At 37.9% G+C, this 26448-nt stretch overlaps 1 protein-coding gene across 23 annotated transcripts in view; it reads right to left on the reverse strand.

The window, feature by feature from the left end:
* Positions 1-26448, reverse strand: part of CASK (calcium/calmodulin dependent serine protein kinase) — a 374427-nt gene that overhangs the window by 55687 nt on the left and 292292 nt on the right. For all 23 annotated transcript variants that reach the window (XM_070258206.1, XM_014728817.3, XM_001489920.7 and 20 more), the window contains 3 exons: positions 14717-14794; positions 12309-12389; positions 5464-5652 (listed from right to left, as the gene is read on the reverse strand). In XM_070258206.1, the coding sequence (XP_070114307.1) occupies positions 5464-5652; positions 12309-12389; positions 14717-14794 (348 nt within the window). The remainder of the gene's footprint in view (positions 1-5463; positions 5653-12308; positions 12390-14716; positions 14795-26448) is intronic.

The following is a 26448-nucleotide window of genomic DNA, read 5'->3' on the forward strand; positions in this document are numbered from 1 at the left end:
CTGGAGGTATCACACTCCCTGATTTCAAATTATACTACAAAGCCATAGTAACCAAAACAGCATGGTACTGGCACAAAAACAGACACACAGATCAATGGAACAAAACTGAGAGCCCAGAAGTAAACCCACACGTTTATGGACAGCTAATATTCGACAAGGGAGCCAAGAGCATATGATGGAGAAAGGAAAGTCTCTTCAATAAATGGTGTTGGGAAAACTGGACAGCCACATGCAAAAGAATGAAAGTTGACCACTCCCTTACACCATGCACAAAAATCAACTCAAAATGGATTAAAGACTTGAATGTAAGAACCGAAACCATGAGACTTCTAGAAGAAAACATAGGCAGTACGCTCTATGACATTGGTCTGAGCAGCATATTTTCAAGTCCCACGTCTGACCAGGCTTTTCTCTATTTTTAAGATCTTCCATTTACCATGGGATCTAAGCAGTTTGATTATGATGTAGTTTCATGTTTTTTTCTTCATGTTTCTTGTGCCTGGGGCTCATTGTGGTTCTTGCAACTGCAGATTTATAGTTTTAATCAAGTTTGGAATGTTTTCAGCCATTATTTCTTCAAATATTTTTTCTGTCTCTTCTTCACTCTCTTCTCCTTCACAGACTCCAATTAACCATCTATTAGGCTGCTTGAGGTTGTTCTACAGCTCAGTGATGCTCTTTTCACTTTAAAAAATTCCTTTTCTCTGTGTTTTGTTTTGGATAGCTTCTATTGCTATGTCTTTGAGTTCACTAATTTTTTCTTCCAAAATGTCTAATCTGTCATTAATCTCATAGTGCATTTTTATGCTAATTCTAATATATTTGTCAGTTCTGTGTCAGTTTTGATTATTCTCCATACTATAGGTCACATTTTCCTGCTTCTTTACATGCCTAGTAACCTTTGACTAGATGCCAGACATTGTGAATTTTATCTTGTTGCATGCTTTTTTATTCTTATAAATATTCTTAAGTTTTGTTCTGGGATGTAGTTCAGTTACTTGGAAATAGTTTGATCCTTTGGGTCTTGGTTTCATGATTTGTTAGGCATGTCTGGAGCAATTCTCCATCTAGGGCTAATTATTCCTCATTACTGAGGCAAGACTGTCCTGAGCTTTCTACACAATGCCCCATGAATCTGTTTTTCCAGTCTGGCTGGTGGGAACAGCAGTGGGTGTTAAGCACTGTTCCCTCTAATCCTTTTGGATGGTCTTTCCTTGGCTTCTGGTAGTTCCCTCTCATAATCTCTGATCATTATTGAGATGAATACTTGAGGGAGACTCTCTATAGATCTCTGGGGTTCTCTCTTTGTGCAGCTCTCTCCTCTTCAGTACTCTGTCCTATGAACTTTAGGTGCCTTGGTCTCCCCAGACTCTCAGCTCTGTGTCCTCAATGCAGGGAGTCTGCCTGCTCTGCCTCAGTTCCCCTCCCTGTGCAGTGGCCTGGAAAGTCTCTCAAGTCAATCATAGGGCTTACCTTGTTTGCTTCCTGTCTCATAGGAATCACTGTCTTTTATTGTCTGATGTCCAACGTCTTGAAAACTGTTCTTTCATGTAATTTTGTCTATTTAAAATTTGTTTTGATTGTTTCTGGTGAAAGGGTAAATCTACTCCCAGTTACTCCATCTTGGCCAGAAGTGGAAGCTCTACATATTTAATGCCAGAATACTATTCTATGGAGTAGATTACTTTTTGTTTTTCAATTATTCACCATTATATGACAAGCTTTCATAAACATACTTTTGCATTAGACCTGGCTGATTCTAAGAATCATACGGGTATCTTTTAAATAAAACTGACTTTTAAATTTACTCTTTGGATTTAGATTTAGGACGTTTGGAATGGAGCCCAGAAATCTATATTTTTAAAAAGTTCCCTTGGTGAAAACTCGTCTTGAATTTGAGATGATTAAGAGTAGGGGGACTCTGTCTTATCTTCTTCATTGGAGAGTAACACTCTATTAGAAAGCTTCATGAAAATATTTGAGACTTTATAATCTAGATTCTGTCTGAATTTGTACAATTCTACAGAACAGAGCTTTGCATGGTTCCTATTTTGCAGTTCTTAGAAGTGGTAGGCAAGCAATGTAAAAAACTGCTTTATCAAAATGTTTCTAGTTCCAACATTGAACTGTAATGTTCAAGTTTCATTTCCAACTTCTACATTTAATCAGCATGAACAGGTGCCAAGAGCAGTGTCTCTGGAAAAATGCTGTAAATTAATGTGTAAGTCAAATCTATCTAATTTCATAACGGAAATGATAGTACAATGAGAGTTCTATCCTTGAAATTAATAAATTAATGTATTCATTCAATCAACATTACTGAAAACCTGTTATGTGGCAGACATTCTGCTAGGCACAGTAGTGAATGAAACAAACAGGGTCTCTCATGGCTAGGGGAAGTTCACCTCAAACCAACTGGAGTTAACATTTATTATTTTGTTTGTCCCAAACATTTCTCTGCAGAGAGGAATTGACTCATATTCTGTTCCCAAATTCCAGGGAAGGGATTGGCTCAGCTTGGGTTGGGTGCCTACTCCCGAAGCTATCCTAGCTTGGGATAAACTCCTGGTCTTGCCTTGTTTATATAAGCCTTTTCCCTATTGTCTAAGCTAGTTCAAGTTTGGTCTTTATCACTTGCAACTAAAGGAGTCCCAAGGAATAGAGAAATAATTACAAGTGCGATGTTACAAATGGGAAAAAGGGCATAAAGGGAGTATATCACCCTCGGATGGTGGACCTAGCATAGTTGGACACATTGTAGAAGGTCCAAAAAACAAAAGAGATCATGTGGGTATATCCTGCACAGTAATATAATGCTTTTAATAAGACAACTAAGCAAGCAAATGAAGCCCTATTAAATGTAATAGAGAACTATACTCTATTATTGAAAATATATATTTTACAAAAAATAATTCCCATTTTTATGACAACCAGTCAAAAGGAGAAGAAATAAACACCTTCACTAGGATCAGAGAAGACAGAAAGAGAAGGGTTTCTCTAAGGAGACTTCTAGGGGAGACTCAAGGCCATTTTATGCTTTCTGAAAAAAGTAACTCGGGGACGCAGTTTTACATTTTTACTTAGTCTATGTTTTTATGGAGTCAGCCTTCATATAAGAGATGAAGCAAGTGTCACTGAGCTGCTTTAGAACATGATGATCACAAGACATTTCTGGGATTCCATCTTGTGGTCTCTTCCACCTTCCTGTCTGCTTTGCTTGGCTGACCGTCACCCCTTCTTCCTGCCTCTCTGACACAGCCACCTCTCCTCTATAGCTCTGTCATAATTATTTTTGTTAAACTATGCTGAACTGCATATTTACCTGTTTAATGTAGGCAGCCTTGCCAAAAGAGAGCTTCAGGAAGGAGCCTTGTTTTATCCAGCACTATGTCACTGTCATCTAATACAGTGATTTGCACATAGTAGGCACTTAACAAACATTTGCTAAATGAGTGAATGAATATATAAAATGAATGAATGGATATTAGACTTTCAGAGCTAGGTGGGATCTTGGGGATCATTCAGTCAAGTATGCTTTTGGCAATACTTGCTAAGCAAAGTATGAGCAAACTGAGGCCCACTGACATGAAGTGATTTGCCCAAGGTACCCAGAAGCTGCCACTGCCCGTGCTCTTAAGCCAAAGAGTTGCTTGGAGAGCACCAAAAGGGGTAGGGTGATTTGCACGTGCCCTGCTTGCTGCAAGTGCTGGGATAATATAGTATAAATGGCAAAGAACAGTAAATGAGTATTACAACCTGAAACATCTAGATTTGAGGGCTCTCCGGAAATTGCGGTCATGGAATCACTGCTCTGTAACTCTTCCTTTAATGTGGAAAGTAACTGGGCAACTTTCGTAAGTAGGTAATTTGTTTTTCTATATCTCATATCCCTTTTCTATGCTCTGGGGAAAAAATATGAATGCATAAGTTTGAAGGCCCCCCCCCCCCCAAGATATGATTCCTCCCCAAAACTTAGAACTTTCCCAATATTCCCTGACTGAGTGAATAGCATCATTTGTCCATCCAGTTGTGAAAACCTAAAGCTTAGGGTCATCCTTGATACTTGCTTCTCCCTCAGTCCCCACTGTCAATCCATTATCGAGGTCTATTAATTTTACTCTTCTGTTAAATATATTCACTTCTTTTCATTGGACATCCATCCCTCTAGTCCAGAGTTCCCCTGTATTACTGCAATAAAAGCCTCTTACCTGGTCTCCCTATATCCACTCTTGTCCCCCTCCAATCCATTCTCCAGAGTAATTATTTCTAAAATGAAAATCTGACCTTATCTTCCTGCTTATGACTTCTAATAGCCTCCTACTGTTTTTAAGATAAAGAACAGAATCCTTAACATGTCTTTCAACACTTGTATGGTCTCCTTCCTGCCATGCACCTTGTTTTCTATAGTCCAGCTGTGGTGCTTTCTTTCCATCTTGAAACTATCCCAAGAGCCTTTTCACTACCAGGTTTCCGCCAATGCTACTTGATTTGCCTGGATGGTCTGCATTCCCTCAGCCCCTCTATGTTTGTTTAACATTAAAGAGCTTTTCCTTGATCTTCCCAAACTACGAGAATTCTACCAGAATGAGGCAAGCTTCAGCATTAATTCTACAATGCTATTCCTAAGCACTGCAAAAATTAATATATGTTAAATAGGTAGATGTGAGTGGAAGGAATTTTATTATAGTAATGTTACTCAATTCTTTGAACGCCTTCTGAATTAGTCTTCCTGTAATTTCATTGCAGGCAAAAGATCTGGAAATCACCAGACTTGTAAAAGAATGTTTACACATTTACTTTTTCAACACCAACGCCAATATTTCAAATTGTCCCTTTCTTTGCTGCCCCGGAGGTTGTTTTTTTTTTTTCACGCTCAACACAGTTTTTTATTTCACAGCTTCTGTTCTGATTGACTAAACTTAAATTTGATTTCAGAGTTTTTCCATGATTTTGCCTTAAAGGAAAATGATCTTGGTCTGGATGAACAATATCTTCACAGGCATTATGCTCATATCATTGTTCCATTCTCTTTAGACATCTCTGGTCATGCAAGTGCCCCTGCAGGTGATCATCAACTTTTTCAACTTCTGGACAGGTTTGACTGTGGATTTTGTCTTCCATTGTTCACGGTTCTTCCCCTTGCCCCAACTTGGAGAGTGCATGCCCCAGAGGTTTTTACACTCTGGAGTAATGTACCAGGTATGTCCTTTTATGGTCAAGTTGTAGAGCAATTGTGAAAGGAGAGGTGGGAAGGAGAACCAACATGCCTTAGGCGTGGTGTCATGCAGAACAACTCTGGCAGGGGTGGGGGTGGTGGTGGAATGAGGATCTGGAAACTGATTTCTTTAAAACTATCCATGCTCTCCTTCCTCCTCACCTCCTAGTAGTAACAGGTTCAAGTTAGCTGCTCTAACTCATGCTTGGATTTTATGAGAGTGTAGAAAACTTTCTTTTTCTACTTACCATTGGTTCATCTGTGTTCTTTTGGAACTGGACCAGCCGAACTCTGGTCACGTTCTCCATATCCATGTCTCCGTTTGCGCTTTCTGGAGAATCACCATTTAAATAGGGAGAGGTGGGAGGAGGTGTGACCCTCAATGCTTCATCACTGTAAACTTCATGTGCCACTACATCATGAGTCTGAAGTAAGGCCTGGTATTTTATGAAGGAAGTAAAATATTAATAATAGTATTATTTCGGCAGAAATGTATTATATAAAATTATTCTTTGTCTCTCAAAAGCATCTCTCATTTACAGAAAACTCGAAGCACATTACACCTAGATACAACTATATCCTAATTTCTTTGTGACAAATAATCATGATAGATGGATTTAAAAAAAAAGAATGAACAAATGAATGAGTGAGTGAGTGAATCATTGAATGGATGCGTTCGTTGATTACCTGGTTACAGGTGTTGCCTGACGCTATGAAAAAGGACCCAGCTAACTTGTTCAAATAACGACTGACAGAATGCAGTCTAAAATAACTTAGCAGAAACAATCATGTGTAAATAGAGGTGGCAAATCTGTGCTGGGGCTTTAAAATGGAAACAGATTTAAAAAGAAACAGTGCAATAGCTGGTATATTGAGCGAATATCTTTCATTGATGGTATTAACAATAATTCTTTTATATGACAAAGGATGAAGATAATTGATAACAAATGACAGTAAAAGAAAAAAAACACACACAAGTGCACTTGAAAAAAATGTAATTTTCCAAAATATCATATATGATATGGAGTTCAAAATTTAAACCTATTTAATGTTTTTGTTCATTTCAATTTTTTGGAGCATTGCTTAAATGAAAAATAAGTTGACAATTATTATTATGACTTCTTTTTGCAAAGCCTGTTAACAAAGAAAAAGTGATTTCTTTGTGTTGATATCTGTATATGTCATCTTGGTGAAACTGGATAATAAATATCCCTTGTTTCTCTAAAAAAAGATATCCCTCTACTTACTGTACTTTTTGTGCCATTTTAAGTTTTCAGTAAGCATGAATATTTGAATATTTCTACTTCAAAGAGAATTTTACAGCTAAATATAAGTATGTTTGGAGCTTCACACAGATATTTTCTTGTATGCTAATTATACATTCAGTTCTATTTTAGTCTGTGGTCTGTGTGGTAATGAAATATCTAGAGATAATGAAATGAAATTAAAATTGCCTTAAAAGTATAACCCTTAACATCTCAAATTAAGTTATTTAATTAAAAGGCTTATCAAAGTCATGACATGGCTGTTTTAATTTTAAAGGCATGCATACGAGGCAAAAATAAAGAAACAATGCAGTAAAATCATAAAGAAGATGGGGTTGATTTGTCATCACGAGAGCATGTGCTTGGGAGCAGTACATGCATTTGGGTTTCTAATGGAAATGGCAGCTATTTCTAAGATCTCAGAGGACTAGACTAAACTGGGGTCTGCGCGAGGGGCGCCGAGGGGCACTAAGCAGTGCACAACTTGAGAACAGGGCTCCACAATGGCCGTGGGGATCTTGGCTTCTGGACCACTGCCCTGACTACATCCTGCACTGGTACCCTGGGGCCTGGGTATGGAAGTTGTGCTATGTCGGTACATTTTTCCTTTCCTGGTCTAATTGTGGCCACTTAAGAGACTAAGATTTAGGGCAAAAAGCAAAAATAATAGATAAACTGAAAAACTTCATATGCTAAAATTAGGTTGATTGTATCAACTACAGATGTGTCTTCCATAATTAGTGAATTTTAAAAAACATGCTTTGTATGACTGGAGGATATATAGCCAGGTAAACAGAGAATCAAGCTTTGATCCAGAGAATGTCAGTTACATGGGTTGGAGAAAGTGTTCATGTTGCTTTTTACAAATGATTTCTATTCATCCCTTTAAATTATATAAACAAACACTTGTATTTAATGTATTATTTATAAAGAAGGGTAAGTCCACAATCACAAAATAATACTCAAATTGAACTTTAAAAGAAAAATGCTCAAATTATGTCACCAAATAAAGTCACACTTGATATTAACCACAATTTGCCACTGTAAAAGACTGCTGCCACAAAATAAAACTTAACGTAAAGTTCTAATGCGTATGCAAACAGAAAAAAGGGGCTACTTCTAGATTGTTAAAAAAAAGCCATTAAAAAGAATATGCAGGGGCTGGCCCGGTGGCGCAGTGGTTAAGTCTGCACGTTCTGCTTTGGTGGTCCAGGGTTCGGATCCACGCACCGCTTGTCAAGCCACGCTGTGGCAGGCATCCCATATGTAAAAAAACGTAGAGGAAGATGGGCACAGATGTTAGCTCAGGGCCAGTCTTCCTCAGCAAAAAGAGGAGGATTGGCAGCAGATGTTAGCTCACGGCTAATCTTACCTCGAAAAGAAAAAAAAAAAGAATATACAAAATTAAGAAAATAGGGAAATGAAAGTTTGGATATTTTTCTTCAACTATGTGACGAGGTATGATTGAGCAACTGTTACTAAGCTGAAACAGCTGTTATTTTTAATTACATAAGAATCATGTAATAGGAAAGAAATACTTTCACTTTTGGTACTGTAGTAAGGATACGGACAACTGACAACTTCAGACTAGAGTGAGAAAAAATCCCCAACTATTTAAAAATGAATAGGAAAAATATAAATTTTACACTTGAAAAGTGGTTCCTCTGGCTTCTTAATCACAAATCATAAAATTTACCACTTAATAATGAAACTTTCATGACAACCTAAGGTGATTCTAATCATCTTGTTTTTTGGGAAAGTAGGATACAAATTTGCGTTTAAAATCTGTTCTAGATCCTATTTCTTAAAGAAAAAAAACCACTACCTTTCTATTATATTAATATCTGTTCTTAATGTTTCATATTTTACAATTATAGTAAGCAAAGGATCTGTTCTTTTTATAAAATCAGTCTTTCTAATGGAATAACTGAAAAAGGAATTAGTGTGGTAATATATATATATATTTTTTTGAGGAAGATTAGCCCTGAGCCAACATCCATGCCCATCTTCCTCTACTTTATATGTGGGATGCCTACCACAGCATGGCTTGTCAAGCGGTGCCATGTCCACACCTGGGATCCAAACAGGTGAACCCCGGGCAGCCGAGAAGCGGAACGTGCGCACTTAACCGCTGCACAACCGTGCCCGCCCCTAGTGTGGTAATATTTTGTATGACCTCCAAAAGTAGAGCACAGACTTTAAAAAATCATTTAAATCTTCACTTTTTTTTACTCTTTCTTTAATTACTGTAAATATTTACATCTGTATTTTTAAGTGTCAGGCAATTCATTGTTAAACCTGCATTTTTTTAATGATCAGAAAGCAAAGAAAAAGCCAGATAACTGGACAAATAAATGTGAAATTATAAATATGCTAAAAACAACCACCATACCTTGGTATAATTAAAACATACTATAAGCCTTAAAATATTTCCCTTTAGCTATTAATATTTCTTTAAAAATACCAAGATTTTGAAACCACAATTTTAAAAGGCTTATAAGATAGAAAGCTCCAGCATTTAAAAGTTTATTTAACATAGTATATATAGCTCAGAATTATATTTCCCACATGGGACATTATCCAAACATATGCTTATTTGGGAATGACCAATGAGCTCAAGTTAAGTTTATAGGAAAATGAATCCTCATTGCAAGTCAACCCACTTTTAAGAGCACGGGCTTTGGAGCCACCAAGATCTGGGTTTTGAACTTCAGCCAGGCCACTTTCTAGGTAGGTGACATTAAGCAAGCTTCTTTACTTTCTAGGGCACAGTTTCATCTCTGAACTGTAAAATGGGGTTAGTCACACCACCTCACATCCCAATCTCAGCAAGTCCTGTTGTATCCAACCATCTCCAACGCAGAATCCCAATCTCTCATCTTCCGCCAGCCCCATCCTTCTCCATCCTTCTCATCCCCATCACGTCTCACAGCAGCCTCCTAATTGGTCTCCCTCTTTCAACTCTTATCTCCCTTATAGTTCATTCTCTATACATCAGCCCCAGCAATTTCTAAAGCACAAATCCGATATTTTCCCACTTGCAATCATTCAGTGTCATCCTGCTGCAATCAGGAGAAATCCAGACTCCTTACCGTTGTCTGGAAAACCCTACTTGGTCTGGCCTCTGCCAAGCTCTGCTAGCTCTTCTTGTATTACTCTCTCCCTTGTTCACTATATCCCAGCCACAATGGCCTCACTTCTGTACTCTGACCCTACAAAGCTCCTTCCTGCCTCTGGGCCTTTGCATCTGCTCTTCCCATGTTTGGATGTTCAGAAGGCTGGTTCTTTCATAGAACAAGTCTCATTCCACACTTTAACTCCTCAGGGGGGCTTTCCCCTGACTATCTAAAGTAGCTCCCACTATCATCTCTGCCCTATCATCCTTTCTTTTCTTCATAGTTATTATCACTATATGAAATTATTTTGTTAGTTTACTTGCTCACTGTCTCTAGCTCACCTATCCAGTGCACCTCCCCCCCCACTAGAATGGAAAGATGTAGGTCCTTCTGGTTGTGCTATGTGGGACACCACCTCAGTGTGGCCTGATGAGCGGTGCCATGTCCACGCCCAGGATCCGAACCAGCGAAACTCTGGGCCACCAAAGCAGAGTGTGTGAACTTAACCACTCGGCCACGGGGCTGGCCCCGGCATTTATAAATTTGATGAATGAATGAAAATGTCTTTTAAGCATCTAGCTAGGTATTCAGAAATTATATGAATTAGTTATTTCTGAAAATGTTTACTAATAGCAGTACACATATTAACTCCTCTCTGACTTCAGAAATGCAAAATAAATCAAGGCTTTGAAGGTAGGTAAGTTGTGAGACATGGGGCTAGCTGAGCTTTAATGATTTTGAAAAAAAACTTAACCTTAAAAAAGGCTCTTAGGTATGTTAATTTCTTTATTTAGCTTACGTCAAATCTGAAAGATCTACTGGTCTCAAATGGTCCTATATCATTCTCTGAATTAAGCTGAGCTTACTTAGCAATTCAGAGACAGACGTGTCCGTCCAAAAAGTACAGGTTTCTATCTATGGAAAACACTGCACAGAACAGTTAGCTGAGGCGAGGCTAAGCTATCTGCAAACGGGCAAGTTCCTAATCTAGTCAATGTTTTACTGCGAACTTACTATGTACCCCACACATGGAGTAACTAACAGTATTCATTAGCTAACATCTCTCAGGCATTAAGCATACGTCAGGCATCGTGCTAAGCATGGTAGATGTATCATCTACTTCATTCCTGTTCCACCTCCAGGCAGTTGGCTTAGAGGGTCAGAGTTCACAGAGCTAGGGTGGCAAGGCTGGAGTTCAGTCCCAGGTCTCTCTGAATTCACAGCTTTAACCACTTTTACACTACGTAAGACATGATGTCTAAAGGGGAATTAATTATAATCTGGGGGAAACGTGGCCTACACATATGAAACAATCAGGGAACCAGATAATATTAAGGGTAATTAACTCCCGATATTTGTGATTTTTCAAAGTTGAGGATACTACTAAGGCACACAATTTCTTCATTTTCCTGGTCTGTGAAACAGAGATAACAACAACGATTACACGAGATCATAAGTTCAACGAGAACAACAGAACTGAGCTGAGATGTGCCCATTCACTAGTGAAGAGATCTGCTCTAGCAGGCAGTGCATTAGAATGTTACATGGGTGAATACAAACAAGTGCAGAAAAAATTAAAGAGGCCAATGTGGATTTTACAGCTGTTAGAGAGATTCTGACAGCAGAGGAGGGATTTGAGCGAGTCCTGTGTTTACACACCTAAGTCGTAAAAATGCACTCACCCACAGGCACAGAACCTGGTTGCCTGTAACTCAGTGGAGAGTGTTGTTATCATATGGAATCAAGTCAAATATTCTCAAGGATTATATCTGAGTTCAGCATTTAATGCTTGGGTGGGACATTTAGGGTGAATAAAGTAATCTCTTCTTCCTGGGTGGTCACTTTGAGGAAAAAATTCTATTTCAACGACTGGGTTAAAGTTTTAAAAACATTGTATTATTAAGTACCATGTGTGCTAAAACTGACGGTAGCTGATATGATATCTATTATACTATCCCTATATACTGTATATACCTATATACATACCTATTATGCTGTTACCGTTATTTTAAAACTATCACCTCAATAGTAGTAATAAGAATGTGGCTTTTAAGTCAGATTTTCTCCCAAAGGGCAGTCACCTGGATTTTCTGCTCTTCACATATACTGATTTGGCTAATGTTTTAAAAATGTTATATTCAACATGAATTTCCATCTGTAATTGTGCTTTTGCAGTTAAGTAGACAACTATGGACCTTCTCCTACAGAAAGGCGTCTCATCTATTTTGAGTTCTGTTTAACCATTTAGCTTAACACAAAGTGGCTAAATACGGGTGCTATCACCATTTTCCATACAGTAGAAACGAAGAAAGTTTGAGTTCTGCATTGTCAAGAGCTAGAATTCTTCCAGTATACCACCTAGATACAGAGAGTTCTTTATTAGTGAAAACTGTCTCCACTTTGAGCTCTCTGTGGTTTAAGTAACATAAACAGTTCCAGTGACTTAAGGACCGTCCTATGAGGAAGCAAACCCCTTGTCTGATGACTACACAGTCCTGGAATCTCCACCTCACAAACAGCATCCTTACAACTGCGACACAGAGTAAACAGAAGAATCTTCATGTATTTGGTGTCACCTGGTATTATAATCTTAACAGTCTGATATTATACGGATAAAAACACATTTGACGAAGATGGCTGCTTGGTGAGGACTATTAAAAACTGCTGTGGAAAGTCAGGTCTCAGTTCTGTGGAAGTTTAACTGTTACTCACCATGAAATGAGGTTGTGTTAAAATACGCTTTAGTTCCTTTGCATCATTGTTCTCAGGGTAACATGAAATTTCTTCCAATACCTTAAAAAAAAAAGCAAGATACATAATAGTGCAAACAGGATGCAAGATTTTGAAAATACAGGATTCTTTTAAATAAAAAATTAGGAATAAATTTTTATGGCAGGTAAAACAATTATTTCAGAAAAAATTCATCATTTTATTGAAAGGTTATTAATATATAGAAGAACTACACTGATGGTAATAAAAATAAAACAAATTGCTATAATAGTCTCTGCCTACATTAGCCAACTGTAACCCAAAAGGTTATTGAAAAATACAAAACAAAATGATAAGTCCACATTTATCACAGGTGTAAGAAACTTAATTAACTTGATGGAGAAATATTCCTCAAACTTTTTTCCAAACTAACCATCAAAATGAATCTGTAATAAAAGTTAATAAAGCTTTCTTTTATATTAACAAAACTGTCAATTCCTTTTAGAAAGATTAAAATGGCATAGGCTCAAATAAAAACAATTTAAAGAAGAAAAACACTTAGGTAATTTTCCTCGCAGGCTGGCCGAATCAATGTTATTTTCCACATTCATCTCCTCACACAGAGAGAACTATGCCTCTGCCAATGGTTCCTAAGGTTAATTGCCAGGGAATCAGAGAATAATTAAAAAAAACAAAAAACAAAAACCAAAAACCTTTTCTCTTTCCACTCAATTTTCTTCACTAATTAGTTGTTAACATTTTCTCAGTACAGGTAGAAATGGTTGTTTTCAAAGGAAATTGTTCTTTGAGTTATTCCTTACCACCAGGATGGATTTTCTCCAATTAAAATCTGATTATGTGACCCGAGCCCAGGGGAAAGCCTCTTCTTTTTCGGAGCAAGCATACCGATCCGGTCCTGCGCAGATGGCTGGACTCACAGAGGGGTTCTACACATTGCACTCCTTTCTGAAAGTTGAGCCAGTCAAAGATTGCTTCAGCAGGACTGGATGGCAGGGGCACACAAGTCACCTGCCGAGTAGGAATCTCTCGCCTCACCTTAGCGAATCTTAATACTGGTGCAGGAAGGGACACTATGAGGTCCCTTAGCCTAAGGTTTAGATTTCAGTGGCATACTTCTGTGCTACTCAACCACCTCCTCAGGGAAGAATGAACAAACAAACAACAATGGGGGGGGGGCGGTGTTCTTTCTTATCTAAATGCATCCTTAAGGAGTGCTGGTTACGCTGTTAATTCCTACTGTTTAATGATGAAAAGCCAATTCTCCTTGGTGTATTTTATGCTTTGAGTTTCTCTACCAGTGAGATGAAAGGATGAAGCTAAATACTCTTTCTGGTCCCTTGCTACTCTCACAGTCTATGATTTTAAACATGGAGATGTAGTCTCCTAAATCAGAGAGAATCTCTCCTAGCTGGTGCCCTGACCATATGGGGCCCAGCAGCCCCCCGGCCTCAGTCTTGCTTCTCAGTGAATATACGACATTTTCCGGTATAGGTCTTGCGTCTTTCATATTCTTTCACTTAGTAATCTCACTTTCTAAGAAATCATTTTTTTAAAGGGAAATGTTTATTTGCATAAAGATATTTATAACATCAAAAAGTGAAAGGAAAAACCAGGTGTCTAACAATGGAAGAGCTGCTAATTCATTATAATTTAGTAATAGCAAAGAAAAGTTACGCCGTCGTTGGAATGTAGATTTATGAAGACCAAGTAGAAACATGGAAAAATGCTTATCATATGATGTCAGGTTAAACAAAAGGATACATTTTGATTGCAACTATATTTAAATTTATATACAAATGGATAGTGATTGGAAAAGGATATGCAAAAATGAAAAGTAGCGTGCTAGGGTGATGGGATTACGGATGAATTTTTATTTTTCCAAACTTTCTGCAATGTCATGTTTCTATAATAAGAAAGTTAAAAATAAGTTTATGATGGATACAGGATGTACACTAACTGACAACTTATAAAAATGACTTCTCTCTGAACTCAGTATATTTAATTGCTATAGATATTTAATTAACTTTCAAACATTACTACCTTAAAAAAGCAACTCAAATTTTCAGAGTGCATATTTCCACCAAGTACAGTAAAATACCTTTTTCCTTCTTTCTTTTCTTTTTTTAAAAAAAAAAGAGAAGTAAAATTGATATGTTAATGTGTTCAAGTTTACATAGCAGAACCAGAACTAGAATCTAGGCAACGTTGCTGCTGAGATTTTTTTTCTTTTCTGTATGTAAATGCTCAGTGATAAAGTTAGAAATGCTAAATCTGAGCATAATGGTCCAACTGTGACTCGAAGGAAACTGTCTCTTACCATGCAGCAGAAATGTTTTCAATAAAGGCAGCAAATCTAACACCCAAGTACATTTACAAAACATGTCACTTACCTCTTTGGCTCTCTGTACTGCATCACTTGGAGGGTTCCTGATCTGTGGTGAGGACTTTGTATTAATTTTGTCATACAGCTAAAGGCAAAGAAGAAAATCCAATCAACATTCATCATTCTTTGCTAAAATTCAGAGCTTCATATTTATTATTTTACTAAACAATATTTTCCTCTTAAAAAAGCAGACTGGTGATTTCAGTGGGATCTTCTTGTTAATAATCTCCTATTCATTCAATGAAATTTGTCGGAGAATGAGTCTTATGCATATCTTTTAAAAATATCATCTTTAAATAGTTGGTCCAAAATTCCGTCAATGTGGTAATGTCCTTGTCACTTTAAACTCATCAATATTTCAGAAATCACATTATTTTTTTCCTCTGATAGAAGCAACATTAAAAAAGATGAATACAGAGTAAAATGAAAGAATGCTTTCTGGCCAAGACACGACTGAAAAAATTTTCACAGAAATCTAAGTCTTGGGAAAGGGCAAACCCAGCTCCTTCTAGGAAGGAAGGTTCTCACGGAAGGTTTGTGCTTGTTTCACTAGCGCCGTTCATTAACAGCATCAGTGCTGGCATCCTTCAGCAGGAAATCAAGGACATGAACTTTTTTCCTTTTTAGTCTGCAAATTCACAGAGTATGAGAAGACTATTTAAAAAACCCCATAAACCTAAAAGATCCAAAATTTAACTTTCTGAAGAAAAGGAATTTAATTCTTTAGAGAAAAATCTCTGTAGTATAGAAATGCAATTAAAGCATTAATTTCTACCTCAGATGCAATATCTCACTCAATAGTCTGCTTTGAAAAGTGAAAAGTTGAAAATGATCTCGGTGAGTCTGCCACTTCTATTTCCTAACTTCTCTAAAATAGGTGGGGATTTTTGAGGTTGGTTTTGGTTTTGTTCTTTTTTTCCTCCCCTACTATGCACAGCAATGCTATGTGAGAGGTCAAATACTGACTGTAAACATTCTTCAGATTACAGGTAGGTTTCTTTATACTGATGCAAGATACAGCTTTATGATTTGTAAATATTTGGGCCACATCATACATAAAAATGCCTAATGATAAATCAATAAATTTTAAAAACGGCCTAATTCAAGCAATATGAAGATAGAGCAGTGACCATTTTTAAATGATGACGTTAAGAAAGCACTACTAAATCAGAGGTTAAATAGTATAAAGCCAGCTAGTAAAATATTGCTCTATTTAAAATATTTATTAACATTTAGGGGACTAGTGATATGTGGTTGGTTCACAAAAGTTTGCCCCAATCCCTACAGAATACATGTGGGCAGTCTTCATCCTCTCAATGATTTCTATCTCTAAAGATTGTAAATTTGCAGATTTGGAACTAGGGAATATATTTTCCCATACAAATAATGTTTACACAGTGTTAGGTTCCCAGACTAGTCTATAAACTAAATATTGTACATATGCAATAGAAATAGAACAAAAAACCTCAACATTCTAAAAGTAAGGAACTGTAAGTTAAAAACAACCATTTAAACTACATGAACACTTAAAAAATAGACATAGCCATCACCTGACATGTCATAATATTCATAATCACACAAAATAAAAAACCTACATGATTAATCAAAAGATTTTTAAAACTCTTGAATGCTGCTGTTTGGGGAAAAAAGCAAATTTAATTTGAGGCTTTACATGTTGATGGCACTATCACTTTGCTGAATTTCACCACAAAAACGTTTTGCCTTTTTCTTGACCAAGAGCTATTACTAAGACTACTCTCAAATTTTTCAACTATGATTAGGATTAGTTTCTATTTACACATTTAATAAATGCACATTAGCTTTTATTCACAAAGCAACAAAAATTCCATAGTTCCCAGAATTGCTCTCACTGTATCAGCGGAGACTTTTTATTTTTGGTTTGGTCTTACTATGCCAAAATGGGTCCCTAGGTCTTATGTCAGTGTGGTTTCTTGAGGACTTGTAGCAGAATCAGCTGGGGTGGTTATTAAACATCCAGATTCCTGGGCCCCACTCTAGACCTACTGAATCAGAGTTTGAAAAGGGGATCCAGAGATCTGTGCATTAATAAACTCCTTAGGTATTTGTAAATCTTATGCCCAGTGTTAACTTTTTTTTTAAAAGATTTTATTTTTTTCCTTTTTTTCCCCAAAGCCCCCCAGTACATAGTTGTATATTCTTTGTTGTGGGTCCTTCTAGTTGTGGCATGTGGGACGCTGCCTCAGCGTGGTTTGATGAGCAGTGCCATGTTCACGCCCAGGATTTGAACCAACGAAACCCTGGGCCGCCTGCAGCGGAGCGCGCGAACTTAACCACTCGGCCACGGGGCCAGCCCCTGGTGTTAACTTTTGAGAGTAACACTAGTAGTACTAATAACAACAACGATAATTGCTGTTTTTATTGAGTGCTTATTAAATGCTACTTACCAAAGTTCTTAATATATACTCCCTCATTTAACTTCAGACAACCCTATGAGGTTGATACCCCTACTTCTCCCACTTTACAAATCAGGAAACTGAGGCATAGAGTAGTAAAGTGAGAACTACCATTCTAGCCTTACAACTTCACAGGCTGCAGACACCTGGAGTTTCAATATTTTCAAGGCCCTGCTCCAAGGAAAGTGCTCAGATCAAACTTTCCTCTGCTTCTTTGGGCTGGCCTGATCCAATTCATCCCACCTTCAACCAAAGTTCAGCTGAACTAGTGGTAGGATGCTAAATATCAAAGGCAGATACAGTAGGACGGAATTAAAAGAAGGGGCCTTCTGCCTGAGGTGGGGACACTGGGTGCTGCCCTTCCAGCTGCTAGAAGAGCATGGGAGTGGAGCTCTCAAGGCAGGCATGGGATGGAGTGGATGGTGTCCATGTGGCTAAGAATAGATGGTGGCTCTCAACAGCCTGCTCATTAACCAAAAGGGCAAGTGAGAATCAAGGCAGGAAGGGGCTCACTTTTTCACTATCAGTGGGAAGAAATGACCTCTTGTTGACCCACCGACCCACCCATCCACCCATCCACCCATCCATCATTTCCTGAGGTACTAGGCAGTGGGGTTCAATTTACTGCGGTTACGAAAATGAAAAAGATGACTGTTCTTGACCTCAAAGAACTCATAAATTCCAACGACATGAACAACCAAAGGTCCAGAAACATATGATGGCTTGATCCCTTCAAGGACCAGAGAGTAGTTTGGTTCCCGGCAATATCAACTGGAAAGGATCTCAGTGAAGAGCCACAAGTTGGGGACTATCTGGATGTGTATGCATAACATGCCAACCTTCATTTCCCCCCTCAGTTTCTGACTGTATTTTTGCCTTAGATACTCAATATTTCAGGGATACCCATAACAAAATACAAACTGTTTGAGAAATGCGGCAAAGCAGGTAAATAGAAAGTCATCAATGGAGAAAAGTTTGAGGGTTAAAGTGTTTTAAAACAGTAGTCAGAAATATGCAGCTTTTCAACTTCTTATTCTTATTGGTCATCTTCATATTGTATGCTCCCTACGAGATGAAATTCCAGACTCAAAGTTCAAATGCAGGTGGAGTTGTGTCAAGGTCTGGGGGTAAGTGAGAAGTGGTTGGGTTTTGAGAACAAAGGAAAACTGCAGCTTCTCTTTACCACCCTTTACTCGTCCCGGAGTCCATCATGTATAAAGAATATACAGAATAATGTGATTTGGGACTTTGCCTGTTGTCTTGGACTTTCAGCTGAAGCCCAGAACTAAGGCCAACAGGAAGTAAGTGGTACCAAGTCCACTAGGAAGCTGCGAGACCATCCCTCCAGGGCTTGCTGAAAGGAAGCCAAAATGGTCCCTCCATATTCACCCTAGCACCCTATTTTTCCTATAGAGGCAGAAGCCTGGAATCTGTAGGAGTTACAGGATGAGGAGAGAAGTATTTGATTTTTTCCCTTCCTTCTTCTTGGGGAGGAAAGGTGAGGGAGTTGCTCCCTCTCTCATGCAAAGTGAAGGATGGTGGATGCTCCAAAAGAACCATGCATAGAAACTGGAGGTGCCAGCAAGGAGAGCTCACTATCTCATTCTCTGGAGGGATGTCTGCTGAGTTGCAGCAACTTATGAGGTCTATCTTGGTGCACTAGGAAGAGACCTGTGTGAGAGAGTACTTGGGGCAGCCTGACACGTAGTGTTTGGGGTCCTAAGTGAAAAGACATTGATGTCTGCCACTTTCCCGTCTGGGGGCCACCTGGGCAGCCTTTGACGGTAGGGTGACGCCAGCAGTAGGGCAGCCCACACTTGTAGTGTTATGTTGGGGCTAGAATGTGTGTGTTTCCCATGAGTCAAGGAGCTGCCTCAGAATGTAACTGGCTGGAGCCATCTTACTGGAACCCTGCCCAAGAGGGCTGTCTGCACAGAGCAAGGGAACCCAGAAGTAAGTAGCTGTGGGGTGACACCTGGGGGCAGGAGCTGAGAGGGTGTTGCTGAGGCCAGCTGCAGGGTACACTGATGATGCAGAAGCAACCAGGACAGAGCAGACATCTAGATGCCTGCCACATCAAGGGCATCAATAGCCAAGAGAGCACTAGCTGCCCGACGGACATGATTCTAGAACATACTGTTTAAGTGCTTCTTTCTCTTTTCCATGCCCAGACTCGAGTTCTTTGCCATTCAGTAACAACACCTAGCATGGGGCTGAGTACACAGTAGATGTTTAATACATGTTTCTTCAAAAAACAAATGAGCACTTGAGCTGGTGCACAGTTACTGTAAACAGATATTTCTTAAAAATTCAGAGTAACGTAAATAGAGCGGGAATACCTATTTCTTAGCTTGTTTCTTTAGGAACCAGATATCATTTGTCTTCAGTCCTGCTTGCATAGCTAAAAACTTTCCTTCAAAATTAAAAAATATATTTTGACCACATTTAGTTTGTTTCTTTTTTTTGGTATGTTTCAAGTCTGACTTACTTCATAAAATTTTCAAAGTAGACTAGAACCTAGATATCAACATGATTCAACGCCTCCATTTTAAGAAGGAGAAAGCTGAGGTCCAGTGAGGTGAAGTGATGCACTCGGGGTCCTGCAGCCAGAGCAGCAGGGACTAGACCGTGGCCTCTGGAGGCGCTGTTCTTTCATTTCCTCAGCTTGTATTAGAATTCAGCAATGCAGGAAACCTTGTGCCAGGGAGACACTTTCAGCAAATATTTGGGGAAAGAACTGCAGAAAATGCCATTTATAGGCTGTAGGAAAAAAACATACTAAATATGACTTAAAAGATATTAGCCAATCAACTACAAGCCTTGCCCTGTTATCAAGAACCTTAGAATCCTAATCCTTTCCTGGCCAGATGGTAAACATTTCAGGCTTTGTGGGCCATACGGACTTTGTCACAACCACTCAGTCCTGCTGTGGATGCGAAGGCAGTCATTAACAATCCATAAATAAATGGGCATGGCTGTGTTCCAATAAAACTTTATTTACAAAAACAGGTGGCTGGCTGGATTTGGCTTGAGAGCCATAGTTTGCCCACCTCTGCTCTGGAAGCTTAAATTCGAGGAGGACTGAAATGACAAAATCTATTTCCTTTTGCTATTTGCTTTCCTAAACTTTGAAGGTGTCAAGTGTATTTGTAAAGCTGCAGTGTAGAGGGTGAGGCAGAGGGAGAGAACAAAGTTAATAAATTATCCCTAGAGAGAGAACAAGAATGAATCTATTACTGCTTGTTTTCTCTTTCTGATGAAATTATAGTTACCCAACTTCAGCACTTTTTATCAAAAAAAAACCCAACACAACAAGGCGAAAGGAGGAAACATGAACAGCCGCAAGGGGAACAGACTGTTTCACACCATCTCACTCACAGACAGCCCTGCTCTCTGCCAGTCTCTGGCAGTGGGTCAGATATGACCACACACACAACTACATGGACATGCCTCATCTTTCTGTCTCGAGGTTCCATTAGGAGGCTGCATTCTATATTTGAGATGGGTTGTTTTAAACAAAGCAGAATTGTTTTAAACAAAGCAGAACAAAGGTGGTGGTAATATTAAATTCAACTCTCCTGAGATTGTACTTCCAAACATAAAGATAACAAAATCAGTTAATATGTCACTTTTTATTTACATTTAAAACACTAAATCAAGTTTCATTTTTTTACCATACTCCATTATATCTCACTCTTATTTCTAGTCCTCAAACAGAAGCCTTCATTTTGCTCATAATTTATACATAGCAATTAGCAAGATCAACATTTAAAATGGAATGGTTGGCAGAGAATCTATAAAATTACTATCACTGGGTTATGTGTCCCACTAACTTTTCAGCACAGAGAAAAATCAAATCTAAGGACCAGAACGTATATTAGTTGAGAAAGATTATAACTTTTTTTTTTTTTGGTGAGGAAGATTGTCCCTGAGTTAACAGCTGTGCCAATCTTCCTCTATTTTTTGTATGTGGGATGCTGCCACAGCATGGCTTGATGAGCGGTGTGTAGGTCCGTGTCTGGGATCCGATGTGGTGAACCCCAGGACGCTGAAGTGGAGCGTGCGAACTTAACTGCTATGCCACCAGGCTGGCCCCAGATTACAACTTTTGAAACTAGACCGCAGACCTAGGCCAAACAATGAATGGGTTTGTAGAGTTGCAAGGAACATTTAAGTTCATCAGCAACCACCATCTTACCACTTACGTCAGAGATACTGAAGAGGCTCCCTGCCAGAAAAGAAGTCAAGTTTTCAAGAGTCAAATGTTTAGCTGCAAAGTATGCAATGAAATGTGTCTGCGATCCTAGTAAAACAGATAATAACAGTGTTCACAAGTTTACACTGTACAGTAATACTGGGAATTGAAATGACTTTCTCTGGAAACACAGACTATCCTATTAAGAACTTTCGTGACAGTTTCTATGAATTGTCTGTGAAGAAACTGGGCAATTAAGAACAAAGTTCCAGTGTCATATCTTTTCAGTGAACTTAGCAGATCAGACATCAATATCCAACAGTACTTTTAAAAATACACTTGAAATCTGGCAAAATGTTAGGGAAAAGTGATTTAATACTAAAACATAAGGAACTGATATTCAACTGCTGTACTATACTGGAGCCGATTTTTTAAAGTTAGAGATTGGAGAAAATCTGAGATCTAAAAATCTATTTTTCTTGCTCAAGTTTATATATGCACTTACTGTCTTTAGGTTAAAAATATGAAAATGCCTTTTCAAAGCTCTTCGGCATCATTAAAAACGACATAGTCCAAACTTGGAGAAGAGTAGTATATATTATGATTTATGAAAAGAAATTAAAATCACTGAGGGCACTTTTTATTTATGAGCAAAAAAAATGCCTATTCTATCAGCACTAAAAATTGTTTTTCCTGAAAATTTAAAGTTTCTAAAAGTCAATTTAATTTTTTTAAAATAGTTGAAGAGAGCACTCAAAGATTAGTCATGCAGAGGATGTTCTATCTGTACAGAGATAATGCACTCCATTCATTTGAAAAGAGTACTTTCATTTTATTTGCACATTATCCTTGCTATGTGCTAACTTTCCCTCTAAAAGTTCAGAAAACATGTAAATAGCTAAATTTTTATAAAACCTTAACTTAACTGGTTTCTCCCGTAAAAAATAGTCTGTCAAATCTACAAATTTAGTGACTGTAATGAAGTAGCAGGAGTCCCATCCTGGAATTTAGATTTTCCCTGGAGAAAGGTTCAGGGCTGCTACCAATACTATGGCCCAGTTTATACTGGGCACCTTGAGTTAGAAATGGATATCTGATGGACCTTATATCGTATTTAGTGGCCAAGAAGAATGTTCTTGGAAGTCCTTGAGTTAGATGTTCCAGAAAAGCTTTAGCCTAATGTATAGCAGTGAGATGATAGCTTAAATCAGGTTTTAGAAAATCATGGTGGGGCATATGTCCTTACTTGGAGTCTTAAGAAGGGGTTCAGCTGGCCTAGTAATATGCAATTCTAACTAAATCCATTATGAAAGTTTTCTTCTGACAGCACATATGAAATTGAAAAATCAGTACATCTGGGCCAATTCAAGATTTCCTGAAAGGGTTGCAAAATACTTTGGATCTTGACCCTGAAAAGCACACCTGAGGAGGCCCTGTTTGGTTTAGGTTTTAATTGTCTGTGTAGAGAGCTGCTTTTGTTTCAATCCCATTAGAACATTGCACTTACAGGGATTTATTTTTGAATCCAAGAAATTGAGACTTGGTTGACCTCCTAGTTCAATCTATAAAGACTGCGCCTTTGGGGGCCTAACAATATAGGCCACTGTGGTGGATTTCTGGTCAGTTGACAGCTCTTTCTGAGAAACTCAAACACTGGCCTCAGATGACCTAATTTGACTGTTCTCTAGGCCTTTTTCAGTTGGCAAATAACTCTAAAATTAAGCCCTGTAAGAAAGAAATCGTAGCACCTATTCTTGAGCAAGCAAAAGAAAGCACGAGGAAAAACAACCAGTTAGATGATATAAGTAGGCTTTGCATTGCTTTTATTCAAATCTTCTGAAATGGGGTACTTTTTAATACTAGATCCAAGAGTTTGCCCAATTGTGAGAAATTTCACTATGATGTGAATTTCCTTTCCATAAAAAAAACCACTAAAAACATTTTTAAAAAGTGTTAAAACCTCATTTCCTAATGTATGCTTCTGAAGCATCTACAATAATACTTAAATGATATTTACACTAAATGAATATCCTATTATTAATTTGCTGCTTTAAAAGAAAACATTTACCTTAGGTGTATCACATAATATTTTATTACTGATGAATACAATAATTTTTGACTTATGATATGGCTTTTATTTGGCATAGGTAAACACCAAGCATTTGTACAAGTAGCTGTGGCAAACGAATTTCTGTTGTGGAAAGTTAAAAGAGAACAAAACAAAGGCAGTCTGGCACAAGTGGTTTTATGAGCTAATGCTTGAAGGGCCACAAAGAAAGCAGCTATGTTCTTGGATTGTGAATTCTATAAGCCAACCTCATGGAACATTCTTCAACTGAGCATATCATTCTTTTCTAGGGGGAAACCCCTCCCCTTTCCTTGAGAACAGCATGCAGAAGAATCAGTGCTTTGCACTTTGAAGGCTTTTTGAACATTCCTTTGCCTTCTGGTAAGTTGACTATGGTGCCATAAAAAGAGAATGGCACTCAGTGGGAAACACAGATACTGGGGACAAACTGATTCATTATTCCTGGTATTTTAGAGTAAATTCCAATCCTTGTTTAAAGAAGTAATTCATACGAACAAATAAGGGAACTAGAGGGACTCCTGTAGTTAGTAATACTTTCAGTGAAAATCACACATTCCTTTCACAAAGATGTATGGCATAGGAGCTAACTTGGAGCCCAGACTGAGCAACTGCCTGGGGATGCAACTAAGGATGAATTCTCTACCATTGGAGACTTTCATTTTGAGAATTTGGCTTTTCCTATTATATAATTGTCTACCATAAAACATTGATATTAGATGAATGGATAAACAAAATGTGGCATATACATACAATGGAATAGTTTTCAGCCTTTAAAAGGAAGGAAATTCTGACATCTCATAACATGGATGAACCCTGAGGACATTACATTAGGTGAAATAAGCTAGTCACAAAAGAATAAATACAACATAATTCAACTTATATGAGGTACCTACAGTAGTCAAGTTAATTGAGACAGAAAGCAGCATGGTGGCTGCCAGGGGCTGCGGAGAGAGGGAACAGTGAGTTGCTGTTTAATGGCTACAGAATTTCAGTTGGAGAAGCTGAAAAAAGTTCTGGAGATGGATGGTAGTGATGGTTGCACAGCAATGTGAGTGTACTTAATGCTACCAAACCGTACACTTAAAATTTACCATTTTAACCATTTTTATGTTGTATATATTTTACCACAGTAAAATACAAAAAAAAGATTATGTCAAATAAAATCTGCAAAAAAAGTTATGAACTTTGGGATATGACAAATACGTATTTGAAGGTAGAAGAAATGAACTAAAAGAATAAACTAAAACATATTGCTCTGAGGTGCACCCCCTTATTGAAAAATATACAAAATTATGTAATTCATAATGTTTTTAAACAAAAAAAGACAGTTTGGACTTCCACAAGGCACAACTATGCATTGGTTAGTAAAACAGTTCTTGAGAGAGAAAAACAAATTTGGTATTTTTAAGTCAGCAGATGGTAACTTCTTAGCCATAAAGCTAAATATTGAGATGAGGAAATCAGTGTAACGACCCGGTGAAATCTACCGGGATGACCCCTTCAGTGGGCTTTGGGCACTGCAGAGGGCAGGCAGCTTGGCTTTGCTGGCTTGGTGATAGACACAGGGACAATGCCAGGAGACATTGGAAACTGCTGTTGTAGTGGGAGCAATGGACTACAAATGACATTATGGGATCCACAGCGCACTATAACCCATAGCACATGCAAGGAACTTCCAACAGTGCTTTACTTTAAAATAATACAAAATGAGTAAAATAGATTTTTTAAGTAAAAAGGAAATATATTACTTCTCATTTTTTCACTTTTAAAAGCTTTATTGAAGTATCATTTATAAACTGTAAAATTCGCCCATGGTAAGTGCATAGTTTGAGGATTTTTAATAAATTCATACAGTTGTACAACCATCATCTCAATCTAGTTTTAGAGCATTTCCTTCATCCCCAAAGTTCCCTTGTGTTCTAGCTAAGCACTCTTTGCCTAACCCAGGGTAATGAAGATTTGCTCCTGTATTTTCTTTTAAAAGTTTTATAGTTTTAAGCTTTCACCGGATCTATGATCCATCTTGTGGTAATTTTTGTGTATGGTGTGAGGTAGGGGTCTAAATTCATTTCATTGACTATGGATATCCAATTGCTCCAGAACCATGTTTAAAAAAAAAAAACTTTTCCTTCCCCATTGAATTGCCTTGGCACCTTTGCTGAAAATCAATTGACCATGAATGTGAGGGTTTATTTCTAAACTTTATTCTGTTCCATTGATCTATATGTCTATCCTTACACCAATACCACACTGTTCTCATTACTGTAGCTTTATAGTAAGCTTTGAAATTAGTTCTCCAACTTTTTTAATATCTATTTTATTTACATCTTCTTTACTTTCTTTCAGCAACATTTGTAGTTTTCAGTATACGAACCCTATACGTCTTTGGTTCAATTCGCTAAATATTTTATTCTTTTCAATGGTATTGTAAATATTCCTCTAATTTTATTTTCACATTATTCATTGCTTCTATATAGCACAGTTAATTTTTGTATATTGATCTTGCTACATTTGCCTATTAGTTCTAGTAGATCTCTTGTAGATCCTTAGGATGTTCTACATACAAGAATATATCTCCGCATGAATATAGTTTTACTTCTTCCTTTCCAATCTGCATGCCTTGAATTTCTTTTTCCCACCTTACTGCACTGGCCAGAACCTCCAGTCCAGTGTTGAATAGAAGTGGTAAGAGGGGATAATCTTTGCTTTGTTTCCAGTTGTACTAGTTTTCCATTGCTGCCTAACAAATGACCAGATACTTAATAGTTTTTTTTTTTGCTAAGTTTATCGATATCTACATTACGAATAAAGAAAAACTGGGGCCGGCCCCATGGCTGAGTGGTTAAGCTCATGTGCTCCACTTCGGCGGCCCAGGGTTTGGCTGGTTTGGATCCTGGGCGCAGACATGGCACCGCTCGTCAGGCCACGCTGAGGCAGCGTCCCACATGCCACAACTAGAAGGACCCACAACTAAAAAAAAAAAATATACAACTATGTACCTGAAAAATAAAATTAAAAAA

The sequence above is a fragment of the Equus caballus genome, chromosome X (genome assembly GCF_041296265.1).
Source record: "Equus caballus isolate H_3958 breed thoroughbred chromosome X, TB-T2T, whole genome shotgun sequence".
Taxonomy (NCBI): domain Eukaryota; kingdom Metazoa; phylum Chordata; class Mammalia; order Perissodactyla; family Equidae; genus Equus; species Equus caballus.